General features: G+C 41.7%; 1 protein-coding gene across 1 annotated transcript in view; it reads right to left on the reverse strand.

Moving 5' to 3' along the window:
- The window catches only part of tmem240a (transmembrane protein 240a), a 114,919-nt gene that overhangs the window by 41,592 nt on the left and 55,392 nt on the right, over positions 1-17,935 (reverse strand). Inside the window, exon 3 of the mRNA XM_034171966.1 lies at positions 8,661-8,869. Within this exon, the coding sequence (XP_034027857.1) occupies positions 8,661-8,869 (209 nt within the window). The remainder of the gene's footprint in view (positions 1-8,660; positions 8,870-17,935) is intronic.

The following is a 17,935-nucleotide window of genomic DNA, read 5'->3' on the forward strand; positions in this document are numbered from 1 at the left end:
ATATACTGTTTGTGCCCCATAACTTCATAACAATCAGTTACTGAGAGTCCCAAATATACAATTTGGAATCTTTACCATCACACAAATAATGTGGTATATTTTAAAGTATGATTACACATTTACAGTAGTGTTCAGAATAATAGTAGTGCTATGTGACTAAAAAGATTAATCCAGGTTTTGAGTATATTTCTTATTGTTACATAGGAAACAAGGTACCAGTAGATTCAGTCGATTCTCACAAATCCAACAAGACCAAGCATTTATGATATGCACACTCTTAAGGCTATGAAATTGGGCTATTAGTAAAAAAAAGTAGTAAAGGGGGTGTTCACAATAATAGTAGCATCTGCTGTTGACGCTACAAACTCAAAACTATTATGTTCAAACTGCTTTTTTAGCAATCCTGTGAATCACTAAACTAGTATTTAGTTGTATAACCACAGTTTTTCATGATTTCTTCACATCTGCGAGGCATTAATTTTGTTGGTTTGGAACCAAGATTTTGCTCATTTACTAGTGTGCTTGGGGTCATTGTCTTGTTGAAACACCCATTTCAAGGGCATGTCCTCTTCAAGTATTTTGACATATCCAAACTGATCCATGATATCTGGTATGCGATATATAGGCCCAACACCATAGTAGCAGAAACATGCCCATATCATGATGCTTGCACCACCATGCTTCACTGTCTTCACTGTGAACTGTGGCTTGAATTCAGATTTTGGGGGTCGTCTCACAAACTGTCTGCGGCCCTTGGACCCAAAAAGAACAATTTTACTCTCATCAGTCCACAAAATATTCCTCCATTTCTCTTTAGGCCAGTTGATGTGTTCTTTGGCAAACTGTAACCTCTTCTGCACATCTTTTATTTAACAGAGGGACTTTGCGGGGGATTCTTGCAAATAAATTAGCTTCACACAGGCGTCTTCTAACTGTCACAGCACTTACAGGTAACTCCAGACTGTCTTTGATCATCCTGGAGCTGATCAATGGGTGAGCCTATGCCATTCTGGTTATTCTTCTATCCATTTTGATGGTTGTTTTCCATTTTCTTCCACGCTTCTCTAGTTTTTTTTTTGTCCATTTTAAAGCATTGGAGATCATTGTAGATGAACAGCCTATAATTTTTTGCACCTGCGTATAAGTTTTCCCCTCTCCAATCAACTTTTTAATCAAACTACGCTGTTCTTCTGAACAGTGTCTTGAACGTCCCATTTTCCTCAGGCTTTCAAAGAGAAAAGCATGTTCAACAGGTGCTGCTTCATCCTTACATAGGGGACACCTGATTCACACCTGTTTGTTCCAGAAAATTGACGAACTCACTGACTGAATGCAACACTACTATTATTGTGAACACCCCCCTTTTCTACTTTTTTTTACTAATAGCCCAATTTCATAGCCTTAAGAGTGTGCATATCATGAATGTTTGGTCTTGTTGGATTTGTGAGAATCTACTGAATCTACTGGTACCTTGTTTCCCATGTAACAATAAGAAATATACTCAAAACCTGGATTAATCTTTTTAGTCACATAGCACTACTATTATTCTGAACACTACTGTACCCCTGTGTAATCCTTCCTGACTATACCTGCTGCTCTGGGAAGGCTATCACAAATTTATGTGTACATCATGGTATAGTGAGGCTGGATTGTAAGTGCTGTTTAGTCCTCTTAAGTGGTATTGATTAGGCCAAAATTGGCTTTGGGTTTATGGACTAGTTGTCTGAGCTACAGCTAACAGATGAGAATGCCACAACAATCAAACATATTACTGACAAACCAGAATCAGAGTGCCGGTGACTGACATCTAAATCCAAAGTGATGAAGCAGTACATGATGCAGCACAAGCGACACTGCTAGGTTCCACCTGGCGCAGTTGTCATTTTCATGCTCGATACCCATTTTTCTCTGGACCAATTGTAGTTGCACTAATAATCTGTGTGCTCTTGAGTGTGTTTGTCTTGATTCAAGGTGTGATCAAGTGTAAAGCTGGAACGTTGCCCATCACAACAAAGTGCACATAAAAGCAAGTTTAAAGTCTAAAGCGTCTGGCACAGAGACTTTGTCATAATTTAAGAGAACAGCACTCAGACACACCTTACATAAGCAAGTTTACTACAACCGTACACTTTGTGCACAGCAAACAGTGTATAATCACAATGTGAAACTCAGTTTAACATAAAAATAATAATTAAATAATAAGTAATGCAAAACACAGAACTTTAATAACTCTGGTTTATGCCATACTTTAACACCACTTTTCTTCCTCCTCACAGCTGGGGTTCTGTGGAGACGAAGACGGGAATATTCAGTGTTCATATCTAGACTTTAGACAATGAATGTGAATACTACAACCTGACTACTGCTGACTATTATTATTATTATTTATTTTATTTTTTTTTTACATATGCTTATATTTTCGGTATTTATATTGCATGCTATTAGTACTTCCTGCAAGTTTGAACTGTCCTTCTCATCCTAAGCATTTCATTGCACTGTTTACTGTGTTAACCTGCATATGATCAATAAATTATCTTGTATCTTGTATCTCTTGTATGAAAATGTATCTGCTGTTCATACATCACTAATTACACACTCCAACCTTATAACAGACAAAGAAGCATCATTCCAATTGCACCACAGTGCATATATCAAGCACACATTAGTTAACAAGCCCTGCATGCGACGGTTCATCTTCATGAGTGAAACCCATTTCAAAGTTTAGTAGATGCAGCTGCAGCTCATGTGTACACTTTGTACATGCTCAGTGGACACTTCACATAGCAGATAAAGTATGCAATATTCCCATAGCTGTTTGTTGAACTCATGGCAACAGCAATGTGTCTCTTTTGTCACTTGCTTCTGTACACGTAAGTTTGCTCTCCCTGTCCACGCAGATCTATTTCCTTGACAGAATTCCTCTACAGACTTTTCACTTGCATCCATTTGCTATCACAACACTGTGCTTTGCACACTCCTTTCAAAAGGAGGTGATAGGAAACACTGATTGGTTGATCTTATGAGGCCAAGAGCACGCCCACAACACACCCTTAAATATCGTGGACCATTAATCCAGCTGTTTTGCACCCAGCCTTCAGACTTGTGGCAGAGACTGTATATATACTGAACAAATCTTGCGTGACAAGAATTGATGACACTCTGCATGACCTGGGCAGGACAAATGAAACTTGGAGACCGCACCCCCACCCCCATCTTCCAGTTATCAAACAAGCAAAGCTAACAGGTTAACAGGTTAACCTTGACTGACGTGTTTATTAAATCATATTTTTGGGGACTAAGTGATGGTTCTCCTAACGGTTTACTTTGTTGTGGACATTAAGGTTTGTGAGCTGTGCATTTTGTCAGCAATCACAGATTAGGTGGGGCTAATGGTAAAGCTACTGAAAACTGCTAAAAGTGATAACGCCATTAGCATATATTAAATCTGACAAGAGTTTCACTCAGCGCAAATATTGCAACAGATGCATCTTAGATGATCTGTTAGGACATTTCACCACAGAAAACGCCATATTATTCCAGGTGTTTGTAATAAAATACTCTAAAATGTCAGACACAATCTCCACTACCAGCCACATCTAGCAGACAGTGACCTAAATAATACCCTAGATGTAGACCAGAAAATACCCGGGTTAGCCCACATTGATCCAGGGTATAACTTTCGTGCAGACGTGGTCTACCCAATCAAGACTGTCCGCTGTTACCCTAACAACAAACCATGAGTAACGCGGGAAGTCAAAGCTGTCCTCAACAGGAAGAAAGCTACCTTCAGGAGCAGAGACATGGAGGCAATGAAGGCAGCACAGCGGGAGATGAAACTCTGTATGAGAGAAGCAAAGGACGGCTACAGGAGAAAGATGGAGCACAAGCTGAAACAGAATAACACGAGGGAGGTCTGGAAAGGTGCGAAAACCATCACAGGCCAGAAAACAAAGATCAGAGACACAGGGGAGACAACGGAGAGGGTGAAGGAATTTAACAACTTCTTCAACCAGTTCAACAGTCCAGACCAGTCCAACAGGAGCAGCCCCATCCTCCTCCTCCCCCACCTCAACACAACCTCCTCCATACATTACTGTGGACCAGGTCAGAGGACAGCTAAGGAAGCTTCAACCCAGGAAAGTGAAAAGCCCAGATAACGTGTCTCCCTAGCCTGCAGCTAGGGAGAGTGCCCACCCTCTAGAAGACTTCATGCATCCTTCCAATTCCTAAGAAGAACCGGCCCAGTGAGCTGAATGACTTCCGACCAGTGGCACTCACTTTACACCTGATGAAGATGTTGGAGTGGCTCTTCCTCACCTTTCTCAAACCTCAGGTGCAACACGCTCAGGACTGTTTGCAGTTTGCATATAGGGCAGGTGTTGGTGTAGAGGATGCCATCCTCTATCTGCTACACTGAGTTCACTTGCAACTGGATAAGGCAAACGGCACAGTGAGCATTCTGTTCCTGGACTTCTCCAGTGCCTTCAACACCATCCAGCCCCATGTGCTCCAGGACAAATTGAACAGGATGCAAGTGGACCCCTGCCTGACAGGCCGCAGTATGTCAGGCTGAGGGACACCACGTCTGACACTGTGACCAGCAGCACCGGAGTGCCCCAGGGCATGGTGCTGGCCCCTCTTCTCTTCACCCTGTACACCGTTGATTTCTGCTACAACTCTGAGTTGTGTCACATTCAGAAGTTTGCAGATGACACAGCCATTGTTGGCTGCATCACGGAAGACAGAGAGGAGGAGTACAGGAGCCTAGTGAAGGACTTTGCTGCCTGGTGCCATACAAACCATCTACAGCTCAACACCTCAAAGACAAAGGAGCTGGTCACTGACTTTGGGAAGTCAAGACCAAGTCCGTGACCACTTCTGGTCCAGGGAGCTGAGGTGGAGGCTGTGGATTCCTACAAGTACTTTGGACTGTGGCTGGACAGCAAACTGGACTGAACAACCCACACAATCACCTGTACAGGAAGGGACAGAGCAAGCTGTACTTTCTGAGAAGGTTGCGGTTGTTTAACATCTGCACGAAACTACTGTGGATGTTCTACTAGTCCGTAGTAGCCAGCGTCATATTTTACACCATGGTGTGCTGGGGGGGGGACATCCAAACATCCAAGAAGATCACATCCAGGCTGAACAAACTGATCAGGCGGGCTGCCTCTGTGGTTGGCATGAAGCTGGACTCTCTGGTGATGGTGGCAGAGAAGAGAACACTGGACAAACTGCTGGACATTATGGACGATGCCAGTCACCCTCTGCACACCGTCCTCAGCAACCAGAGGAGCCTCTTCAGCCACAGACTGCTACTTCCCAAGTACAGGACCAACAGACTGAAAAACTCCTTTGTTTCTTAGGCCATCAGACTGTACAACTCCTCACCCAGGGGGAGGAGGAATAACAGGAGTAACAGGAAGACAGAGGTCGGGAATGAGAGGAAGAGTAGTAGCCAGTAAACCAGTATTGATCAGTATGTCTGGTATTTATATTGTGTATTTATATGTGTAAACTGTTTTTCTTTTTTACTTTCACTTTTGATACTCTGTGTGCTTCTTACCCTGTGTGCTGCTATACAATGCTGCTGGAACTTCAATTTGCCTGAGGGAGTCTTCCCAAGGGATCAATAAAGTTCTACCTAATCTAAACTAATCTAGTCTAGGCGGGGGGTGTGGGGTGTATATCTGAAGCTCTTCCCACACAGAAGGTGTGTGTGTGGGGTGGGGGCATGTTAGTGCCAAACCACTGGTGTGCTATACTTGCTGGCAGTCATTACCAATACCACATTGTCTGTGTGGTGGGTGACTGCTGCATATGCATGCTGCATGAGTTCTCTCTCTTTAAGGGATACACTCCTAAAGCGTCAGCTGCTCTCATAACAATAGTCTTGATTCCCGGCTTCATGCCGCTTGATTCTCGGGGCGGATGTTTTCACATGATCTGTACATTAATGCTACATCATACGTCTACATATTAAATATACATAGATACATAAACTCACGTATACATAGTACATACTTAGCTTTGTTGGTTCCAATAATATAGGTAGAAAGACGGTGATCACGACAGACCACGACAGCATTTATCCTTGCAGCCGCTGTTTGATTTCATGTGCATGCACAAACCTTACGGTAGCATGCTGGTTTCAACGCCTATAGTTCTCCCACTGCTCGCATAGTGTCGCTGCAGCGCACTTGTTAGAGGCCTTTATTAAAAGCCAAAAAATTTCCAGTGTGTTACAAGAGAACACGAAAATATCGAATATAAAGTCAAATGTCTATAGCGATTTGATATATACTCAACAAAAATATAAACGCAACACTTTTGGTTTTGCTCCCATTTTGTATGAGATGAACTCAAAGATCTAAAACCTTTTCCACATACACAATATCATCATTTCCCTCAAATATTGTTCACAAACCAGTCTAAATCTGTGATAGTGAGCACTTCTCCTTTGCTGAGATAATCCATCCCACCTCACAGGTGTGCCATATCAAGATGCTGATTAGACACCATGATTAGTGCACAGGTGTGCCTTAGACTGCCCACAATAAAAGGCCACTCTGAAAGGTGCAGTTTTATCACACAGCACAATGCCACAGATGTCGCAAGATTTGAGGGAGTGTGCAATTGGCATGCTGACAGCAGGAATGTCAACCAGAGCTGTTGCTCATGTATTGAATGTTCATTTCTCTACCATAAGCCGTCTCCAAAGGCGTTTCAGAGAATTTGGCAGTACATCCAACCAGCCTCACAACCGCAGACCACATGTAACCACACCAGCCCAGGACCTCCACATCCAGCATGTTCACCTCCAAGATCGTCTGAGACCAGCCACTCAGACAGCTGCTGAAACAATCGGTTTGCATAACCAAAGAATTTCTGCACAAACTGTCAGAAACCGTCTCAGGGAAGCTCATCTGCATGCTCGTCGTCCTCATCGGGGTCTTGACCTGACTCCAGTTCGTCGTTGTAACCAACGTGAGTGGGCAAATGCTCACATTCGCTGGCATTTGGCACGTTGGAGAGGTGTTCTCTTCACGGATGATGCGAAGGAGATGTGTTGCACTGCATGAGGCAAATGGTGGTCACACCAGATACTGACTGGTATCCCCCCCCAATAAAACAAAACTGCACCTTTCAGAGTGGCCTTTTATTGTGGGCAGTCTAAGGCACACCTGTGCACTAATCATGGTGTCTAATCAGCATCTTGATATGGCACACCTGTGAGGTGGGATGGATTATCTCAGCAAAGGAGAAGTGCTCACTATCACAGATTTAGACTGGTTTGTGAACAATATTTGAGGGAAATGGTGATATTGTGTATGTGGAAAAAGTTTTAGATCTTTGAGTTCATCTCATACAAAATGGGAGCAAAACCAAAAGTGTTGCGTTTATATTTTTGTTGAGTAGGACTGGGTAATCTTGAAGAATAATTCACAGGCCCACATAATCTCACGGTAAAGAGAGCTGAAATGTTCCAACAACGTTCTTGGGATGTTACTAAGAAATGTATAAAACAACACCATTTTAGAATAAATGTTAAACTTTTGAATTATTTAAAATCACAAGCAAGCAAGCAATTTCGATAGCAAGGAACAAAGAAAAGACAGAGAGACAGACCAAATTATAGATATTAGTTCCTGCATATCTTATATTTTCAATATAATGGATTCCATACTTAAATAAGAGCCAATCTATTTCCTTTTAGAAAAAAAAAATCGATATAAAATTTAAAATGTCCCTGCAATGTTCCACTAACGTTACTAAACAACTCGAATTTTGAAGTGAGTTATCTGGATTTTACAAAATAAAAAGAAACGCTAATTACAGACGATCCTTTTAAAATATTAAGTTCCTTTTCCCATTTGATTTACTTCAGAAAAAATACTTTTAAGGATCTTTCTGAGAACTGTCTCACAACGTTACAAAACCAGTGACATTCATGACTTTGTAAGACCCACAGGGTAATGTTATGATAATGTTAGCTGTTATGTGGGCTGCACGTCTTTGGATGTTGGAGGAAACCAGAGCACCCAGAGGGAACCCACGCAAACACGGGAAGAACATGCAAACTCAATACAGAAAGGCCACAGGTGGGAATCCATTCCATGGCCTTCTCGCTGTGAGGCAACAGTGCTAACCACTAAGCCACTGTGCTGCCCAAATATTGAAACTGCCAACAAAAACTTTTTGGGAACATTTATATTCCTGAATGACTTGCGGCTGTTCTGCTCTGTGTACCCCTGATCCCATCAGATCCCAGAAGTGTGTGTTTCTCTGTGCACAAGTGGAGTTGTGTTAGGAAGGTCATCCAGTGTAAAACGTGCCAGATTCCAATGCGGCTCTGTTCTGGATCCGGTGTGCCAATCCTGAAAAACTGTGGCAGCCAAAACACACACACACACACACACACACACACACACACACACACACACACACACACACACACACACACACACACACACACACACACACACACACACACACACACACACACACACACACACACACACACACACACATATACATACATACAAAAAACATCTTCATGATTTATTTTTGTTAAAATCTTTTCTCAGATTGCCCACCTGTCCCTGATCTATACTCTGGGCCAAAGACCTTGTTCATAGAGTAGGTGATGTTGGTCATACCATAGTAACGACTCGCCCTCCAAGCCCTGATGGCACAGTGTAGGACTCCGTCCAACCACAACAGCAGCCAGCTGATACAGAATCCCAGCAGCAGCCCCAGCATCAGGTCCATCTCCTGTTTGGTTACACTATCGCTCACAAAGTAGTTCTCAGAAGAGTCTACCAAGGAATGGTCGCCATCGTAAGGAATTACGTAGTGGACATGATGTCTGAAGGGAAACAGAAAAGAAGTGTTGACAGCTTTCAACATGGAAAAACCATCGTTTTTAATCATTAAAACAACTATACCTATATATATATTTTTTTATCTAAATATACATATATTACTTCACATGCCACTTTAGTTATGCAGAAAAGTTCAGTTAAATAAGCATATTTTATATGGCTCATTAATTCCACTTTATGCAGTATTGTAGTAAAACCAAGGCACAGAGTAATACTGATAAATGATTAGTAGTAGATGCAACAACAACAAAAAAAAATCTTACAAAGTGGACCTTTACTCTAAGTATGTGTGTGTGTGTTTGTGTGTGTGTGTGTGTGTGGGGGGGGGGGGGGCTCCCTTCCTCTTTCCATCTAGCTAAGCCCTCCACAGTGTGTGAACAGGAAGAGTGGAGAATTCATATATTTGGAAAGTGCTGCCTGATTGACAGGAAAGAATGTTATGTCGTGCCATCCTCAGAAAGAGACTGTTTGTATCTGGGGGGAGGCGTTCATATTTTTGAACTCACCACGGGTGTGCTGTTGTTCTTTGTTTTTAGCTGCTGTCAGCTCTGCGCTAACACAGCCAGAGGACTCACATATACTTTGAAAGAAAAGCAAAATGTAAATATGCTTCTAAAGCTCACACAGTTGTGCTACATTTGTTTCTTGCTTTGCCACCACACTGTGATACACAGTGAGATGACACAAACTGCTGTAAAGTGCTCAGAGATGTGACACAAAACAGCAGACTGATGGCTCCCCACAACCATTGCAAACATATCAAAAATATTGGGGCGTGAATGTTACATGTCTCTATACAAGTAGGTGAGTGAATTAGTCTATCCTAGTTAGGTTGTGGAGATAATAACCCCAAAACAACAAAAGAAAACATCTTGTAAGTCATCAAATTAAAAAGAGCGCAAAACAAAAAGATTAGTTTGTGGTGAACTTTAATGTACCAGCTCAATCAGAAAAGCAGCTTTGTTTTGCCTGTGTAATATCCCACAGGTGTCTCTGACACCTGCTGGATGATTAGTAGATGCAGTGTGCTCCACTCACTACTGCCTACCTTCATGTCAGCATCAGTGAGCAATTTATGCTTACAACCATGGGTAGAAACATGATGCCCATTCCATGGGCAAATTCTAATGAAATTTACAACAGAATGGGAAAGTAGAACTGTAATTAAAGAATGGATAGAATGTATGGCTTGGGATGGTACCAACATGTTAGTACTGCAAATTAGGGTCAGCAAACCTGAAACACAATTCAGAAAGATTGCAACGTCTGTTTCCAAACATTGTTCTGGACTCTGCATCACAAAGGAAGACATTTTGAACACTGCCACCTCCTGGACAGTTCATAATTGTGCATTCATATCAAATTATGAATTGCATATTTAAAGGTTACAGCCACTACAGGGTTTGTATGTGTACATGTGTATGTTGCTTGTTTTGAAACAGTTCACAAAAATAAAAACGCACTTTTATGAAGGAATTTTCAAATCTTTCGAACACTTATAAGCATGGATGCTACAGCATTCATGTGTAAAAGCTTTCAGAATATAGTGCTGACAGATGTCAAAACTATAATGAAATTTGAATGAGCTCACTTTGCTAGAAATGGCTGTAAAGTCTCCTCAAGGACCTTTGGGTGCCTCCAGGACCACTGTGCTGTCTGCTTCTGTGCCTTCTGTCAATGTGCCCTTTAGCAAGGCATTCCTTGTTATTTCCCAAATGATAAAGAGGATTCAGTCAAAAATCCTCAGATGTAAAACTGCAAATACAATGGGTAAAATAAATATTGAACACGTCACCTTTTTTTCCAGTAAATATGGTTCTGAAGGTGCAATTAACATGATTTTTTTTTTTTTTTTTTGCCAGGTAACAACCCAAGTAATCCATCCATACAAAAAAATTAAACCCTAGACACCCATAAATTATGTGTAATAATGTGAAATGACACATGGAAAAAGTATTGAACACTTGCAGAAAGGGATGTGCCAAAAGGCATGGAAAGCCAAGACACCAGCTGAAATCTATCAGTAATTAGTAATTAGAAAGCAATCCTGCCCCTTGTCAGTGCAAATTAATCAGTGGTGTCAAAAGTACACACATTTGTTACTTAAGTAGAAGTATAGATACTGCAGTTTAAAAACACTCTGGTAAAAGTTGAAGTATCAACTTGACCTTTTTACTCAAGTAAAAGTGAAAAAGTATGTGCTCCAAAACCTACTTAAAGTATAAAAGTATAAAGTAACCTTAAAAAAAAAAAAAAAAAAAAAAAGGTAGATGCCACTATATGAATTGAAAACTTAATTTAAAAACTGATTCGTTCTACATGTGGCCCAAGACCCAAAACCCAAAATTACCCCCCAACACCACCTGCATGAAAATGTTTCAATTCTAGAAGCTCTGAAATGCAATCTGGAACTATTCCAGACAATAAACTGCAGTGAGTGCAGCATCCATTTAGTGAGAAAAAAAAAACTTTCCTTATTCAGATTCATTCCAGTAGTATTCTGCTCTTACTAGGATGCAGCAGTTTTCTAGTTTGTTAGATAGTTCTGGAGGAAATCACTGAAGAAATTAACACATTGACAATATGGTTTGACCGAAACAAACTGTCATTAAACTTAAATAAAACAGGGATGAAATGGAGGTGTAAGAGTCACTCGGTGTTCACAGGAAACATTTAATTCTGTATGTATGTATATGTATGTTCATTGTTAGTTGCTTTTATATTTTATTTTCTGTTGTGTTTCTATTCAGGTTATTTTTGTCTCTTTCTCTGAAATTGTATATAATAATAATCATTAGATTATTAATATATAAACAAAAATAAATTTAAGAAATATTACAATTTGAAAACAAATGCACCCGAACGTGAAGACAGCTGGAACTGCTTCATGCTAACTTTTAACATTGAAAATGCCATAGACATGCTAACGTGTTAGCGTCACTCCCATTTTTAAGTTATAAAATACATCTATCAACTGTTTCAGAAGACCATAACAGGTCGGTTTAACATAGAAAAGGTAAATAATACTCACAGAAGTATGCTCTTTAGGGTTTTAGTGGGGAAAAATTAAGCGAAAGAAAGAAAGAATAAACGAAACAATAGGTTGAAGCATTGCTTCAATCTGCAAACCACTGCTTCGACTGGTTCAAAATCCATTCCTTTATCTTCATTGATCCATGTTTCTGATATAGCAATTATGTTAATTTTTTTTAAAAATTGACTTAAATATTCTTTAATGTTGTTAAAGTTTGCATACAGACTTCTGCTGTTGAAATGGATTATTGATAATTTATCTGTTTTAATGATCCGATTAAACTGTTCATCTGTATAATAGCAACAACTGTCATTAATATTTGAGAAGAAATTATTGTCCGGGTCTATATCGTGCTCCAAGTCCAGTACATTGTGGTCTGTGTATTTAAATGTTCTCAGTTCTAGTTTTCCATGATCAGCAATCCTGTGAGTTATATCCTTCTTGTCTCCAGATGTAGATATGTAGTAGATGAATAGGTTCCTCTGGTCTGTGTCATGGTGTTGTGATGTGTTTGTGTCCTCATACCTTATTGGTCGTATTTGTCCAGTTCCTTGATGTTCCTGATTACCATAACCTTTGCTTGTTCTGGTGTTCCGTTCAGTTTGATGAATGTTTTGCAGTTGGATGTCCATGTCTGTTGAATTTTTCCCTGCTGTTTTAAGAGACGAGCTTTCCTGACGATGTCTGCGTTTCTTTTGGTCAGATGTTCATTGATGAATACGTGTGTTCCTTTGAGTTTCCGTCCCTGTTTTAACAATGCCATTTTATGTTTTCTGTTGACAAACCTCATTATAACTGCTCGCTTGTCTCCATCCTCTCTCCTGGGCAGGGGGTGGCACACTTCAATGTTATTACAGTCCATTTGAATATCTTTAGATTGCAGGAAGTCAGCCACCTGTTGTTCCACTGAGCTGGCCTCCTGCTCGCTGGCCTCCCCTCCGCTGTCTTCTGACACCGCCCGTGCGTAGGATCGAGGTTTAATATGAATTCCTGTAATAATAACGTCGTTCATCCTTGTGTACTGTTCCAACTCTGCAACACGGTTCTCCAGGTACACCAGACGCCGGTCTTTCTCGGCATTCTGGATCCGGAGAGGCTTCACTTCTTCCACCAGCTCCATAATGGATTTCTGCTGCATTTTAACAACAGAGATTTCCTCAGACAAAAAGTCCAGGGACTTCTTGATATCGTCTCCCTCCTCTGCCGTCAGTGCCTTCTTCGGACCCATGGTCAGATAAATCCGCGCTGGCACCTCGGTAAAGCCGTGCCGGTGGATGTGCGCTGGCACCTCGAGCTTCCGGTGTCAGCGCACATCCACCGGCGCTGAAGCCAAGAGTAACGAGGCTGTTTGTTTTAAAAATGTAAGGAATAGAAAGTACAGATACTTGTGTGAAAATGTAATAAGTAGAAGTCGGAAGTAGGCAGAAAAATAAGTAATGGAGTAAAGTATAGATACCTAAAAAGTGTACTTAAGTACAGTAACAAAGTATTTGTACTTCGTTACTTGACACCTCTGAAATTAATATACTCAACAAAAATATAAACGCAACACTTTTGGTTTTGCTCCCATTTTGTATGAGATGAACTCAAAGATCTAAAACTTTTTCCACATACACAATATCACCATTTCCCTCAAATATTGTTCACAAACCAGTCTAAATCTGTGATAGTGAGCACTTCTCCTTTGCTGAGATAATCCATCCCACCTCACAGGTGTGCCATACCAAGATGCTGATTAGACACCATGATTAGTGCACAGGTGTGCCTTAGACTGTCCACAATAAAAGGCCACTCTGAAAGGTGCAGTTTTGTTTTATTGGGGGGGGGGGGGGGGGGGGGGGGGGATACCAGTCAGTATCTGGTGTGACCACCATTTGCCTCATGCAGTGCAACACATCTCCTTCGCATAGAGTTGATCAGGTTGTCAATTGTGGCCTGTGGAATGTTGGTCCACTCCTCTTCAATGGCTGTGCGAAGTTGCTGGATATTGGCAGGAACTGGTACATGCTGTCGTATACGCCGGTCCAGAGCATCCAAAACATGCTCAATGGGTGACATGTCTGGTGAGTATGCTGGCCATGCAAGAACTGGGACATTTTCAGCTTCCAAGAATTGTGTACAGATCCTTGCAACATGGGGCTGTGCATTATCCTGCTGCAACATGAGGTGATGTTCTTGGATGTATGGCACAACAATGGGCCTCAGGATCTCGTCACGGTATCTCTGTGCATTCAAAATGCCATCAATAAAATGCACCTGTGTTCTTCATCCATAACAGACACTGCCCATACCATAACCCCACTGCCACCATGGGCCACTCGATCCACAACACTGACATCAGAAAACCGCTCACCCACATGACGCCACACACGCTGTCTGCCATCTGCCCTGAACAGTGTGAACCGGGATTCATCCGTGAAGAGAACACCTCTCCAGCGTGCCAAACGCCAGCGAATGTGAGCATTTGCCCACGCAAGTCGGTTATGACGACGAACTGGAGTCAGGTTGAGACCCCGATGAGGATGACGAGCATGCAGATGAGCTTCCCTGAGACGGTTTCTGACAGTTTGTGCAGAAATTCTTTGTTTATGCAAACCGATTTTTTCAGCAGCTGCCCGAGTGGCTGGTCTCAGACGATCTTGGAGGTGAACATGCTGGATGTGGAGGTCCTGGGCTGGTGTGGTTACACGTGGTCTGCGGTTGTGAGGCTGGTTGGATGTACTGCCAAATTCTCTGAAACGCCTTTGGAGACGGCTTATCGTAGAGAAATGAACATTCAATACACGAGCAACAGCTCTGGTTGACATTCCTGCTGTCAGCATGCCAATTGCACGCTCCCTCAAATCTTGCGACATCTGTGGCATTGTGCTGTGTGATAAAACTGCACCTTTCAGAGTGGTGTTTTATTGTGGGCAGTCTAAGGCACACCTGTGCACTAATCATGGTGTCTAATCAGCATCTTGATATGGCACACCTGTGAGGTGGGATGGATTATCTCAGCAAAGGAGAAGTGCTCACTATCACAGATTTAGACTGGTTTGTGAACAATATTTGTGTTGTGTGTTGGGGGGTTTGGCTGGACATTTTGGTGTTGTTTTCTTTTCTTTGCTCTCCAGGTGGTATGCAAACTGATTTTTGTCTGTGGAGACGGTGCTGGCAGAAGAGTCCTTCACCCTCATCAGCATTATTAGCTGCACCTGTGGATGATGCTCACGTGTAAACTTAAAGACTTTCAGCTGAAGCAGATAATGAGATGGCGTTCTGCATTTAAGCCATGAGTGGCTCAAGCAGAATTGCCGGGAACTCGACCTTGTGACGTTCGTTTGTGAGACGCTGAGGACCGGGCCTGGGTTTGACACATCGTGCCTGTGAAAGAGGACGGGTGAGGGACACATGCTGTCAGCACACATCAGAGGTGATGATTGTCTGAATAAGTGTTAACAGTAATTTGGTATTTTGTTACGCAGTATATTTGATCATTGATGAGAATTGTGCAGCTCGCTTCTCACTGCCGTGGTGTACGGACTGATGATCCTCCACCTGTTGTGAGAGGCTGCTCATTTACATAAAGCTTAAATTCAGACCTGAATGTGTTGCTGATAGTGTGTGCCTTTGAAGGATATTTGTTGTAGCTGTTGACTTACCTCACCTTTTCCATCCTTCACAGAGTCAGTTTGTCGTGTCCACCTGGGGGGTGTTCGGCAGTGAGTCTGGGTCCAGAAGCGTCGGGCTTCGATCCATTTGGGCGCTGGAGAGCGCGGCGTCCTTCTCGCCAGATAACCGCACATTTATGTTGTACACAGTTATTGCACAGAAGGAAAATAAATTTGTTTTGTTTTTGGAACCCCTTTCTGGTTATTTTAGCGATGGGTTCAGTCAGACGTTGGTCCGCTCCTCAACTCGTGTCTGCACATAACAATTTGAGGGAAATGGTGATATTGTGTATGTGGAAAAAGTTTTAGATCTTTGAGTTCATCTCATACAAAATGGGAGCAAAACCAAAAGTGTTGCGTTTATATTTTTGTTGAGTGTATAAGCTGGTTCAGTCCCAACTGATGGTCTAGAAAAAGCTGTCTCATTACCAAGGTGTCACACAAGAAACATCTCAAGGCGGGTAAAAGCAAAGTGCTCTCTCAAGATCTTTGCAATCTTATTGTTGCAAAACATACTGATGGCACTTGGTACACAAGGATTTCTAAACTACTTTCAATGAACACTGCTGGGGCCAAAATCTGAAAATGGAAAGAACATCATTTCTCCATATACCAGACATGACTGGGTGCTCCTCACAAGATTTCTGACAGAGGACTGAAAGGAATTACCAGAAGAGTTGTCCAAGAACCAAGGACCACTTGTGGAGACCTTCAGAAAGACCTGAAATTAACAGGTACAATTGCTTCAAAGAAAACAATAAGTAATGCACTCAACCGCCATGGCCTGTATGTACACTCACCACGCAAGACTCCATTGCTGAAGAAAAAGCAGGGTGAAGCACGTTTAACGTTTGTTGCCCAACATTTAGACAAGCTTTTGAAATACTGGGAGAATATAGTCTGATCAACACTGAACTCTTTGGATGCCATAATACACAGTGTTTGGAGGTCAAATGGCACTGCACATGACCCCAAAAACACCAGACCAACAGTGAAGTTTGGAAGTGGCAATGTCATGGTGCAGGGCTGTTTTTCAACATCTTGCACTGACAAACATCATATAATTGAATGAAGGATGAATGGAAAAATGTACTGAGACATTCTTGATAAAAATCTGCTGCCATCTACCAGGATGATGAAGATGAAACAAGGGTGGACATTTCAGTGGACTCTCATTTGGTTTCAGAGATTGAAAATAAAGTTGCGAGAATGGTCCAGCCAGTCACCTGACTTTTAGTCTAATAGGAAATCTATGGAATTAACTAAAGATGAGAGTTTATAGAAGAGGTCCATAGAACCTTCAAGATTTGAAGACTGTTTGTGTAGAAGAATGAGACAAAATCACACCTGAGCAATGCATGCGGCTAGTTTCTCCACACAGGAGGCGTCTTGAAGCTTCATTACCAACAAGGCCTTTGTACAAAATATTAAATACATTTCAATAAGTGTGTTCAATATGGTCTAATGGTTAAAATGTTGGGCTTGAGACCAGAGGATCCTCGGTTCAAATCCCAGCCTGACCAGAAAATCACTAAGGGCCCTTGGGAAAGGTCCTTAATCCCCTAGTTGTTTGCGGTGTGTAGTGGGCGCCTTGCATGGCAGCAGCCTCACATTGGGGTGAATGTGAGGCATTGTTGTGTAGAATGCTTTGAGCATCTGATGCAGATGGAAAAGCGCTGTATAAATGCAGTCCATTCATTTACCATTTGTTACCAACATCTGGTAAAAAACTTCATGTCAATAGCACCTTTACAAATATATTGTCTGAGAGAAATGGTGATGTGTTCAATACTTATTTTACCCGCGGTATACTTCCAACCATAGCCATTTTGACATTGATCAAGTTGATTTGTATATTGGCTGTCTGCCACAGAACATTCATGTCAAAAGCAACTAACTACAACGGCACTCGGAGAGTGCATACAGAGAGGTCAATACATAGAGGACACTGTACAGAGGCTGATTCTGAATCTTTTTATTTTTACCTGAGGCCAAAATATGGCCATTGGGTATTACCTTGCATTCATCCATCTGCCTGTCTGTTCTCAGCATAAGTCCAGTCCCATTACTGCCAGGGTCTTCAGTTCACAGGGAACATTCTTGGGACACAGTTCAGAGATGGCTATCTTTGACCTATTTTAAGAGGTCAAAGGGTCACATTCTCTTTCCTATTTCTATGCTCATATGGCCATGGGTATTTTAGCATTGTGTTATATTTTAATCTAAGAAGATAATGTTTTCAGTGCTGTTTGTTTGTTTGCTTGTCTGTAAGTGGGATAACTCAAAAGTAATGAACAGGTTTCAATGAAATTTAGCATTGCTGGAAAGAGTACTGAAAATGTGTGCTTAAATGAGTAACAGTA

The sequence above is a fragment of the Thalassophryne amazonica genome, chromosome 6 (assembly GCF_902500255.1).
Source record: "Thalassophryne amazonica chromosome 6, fThaAma1.1, whole genome shotgun sequence".
Classification (NCBI taxonomy): Eukaryota; Metazoa; Chordata; class Actinopteri; order Batrachoidiformes; family Batrachoididae; genus Thalassophryne; species Thalassophryne amazonica.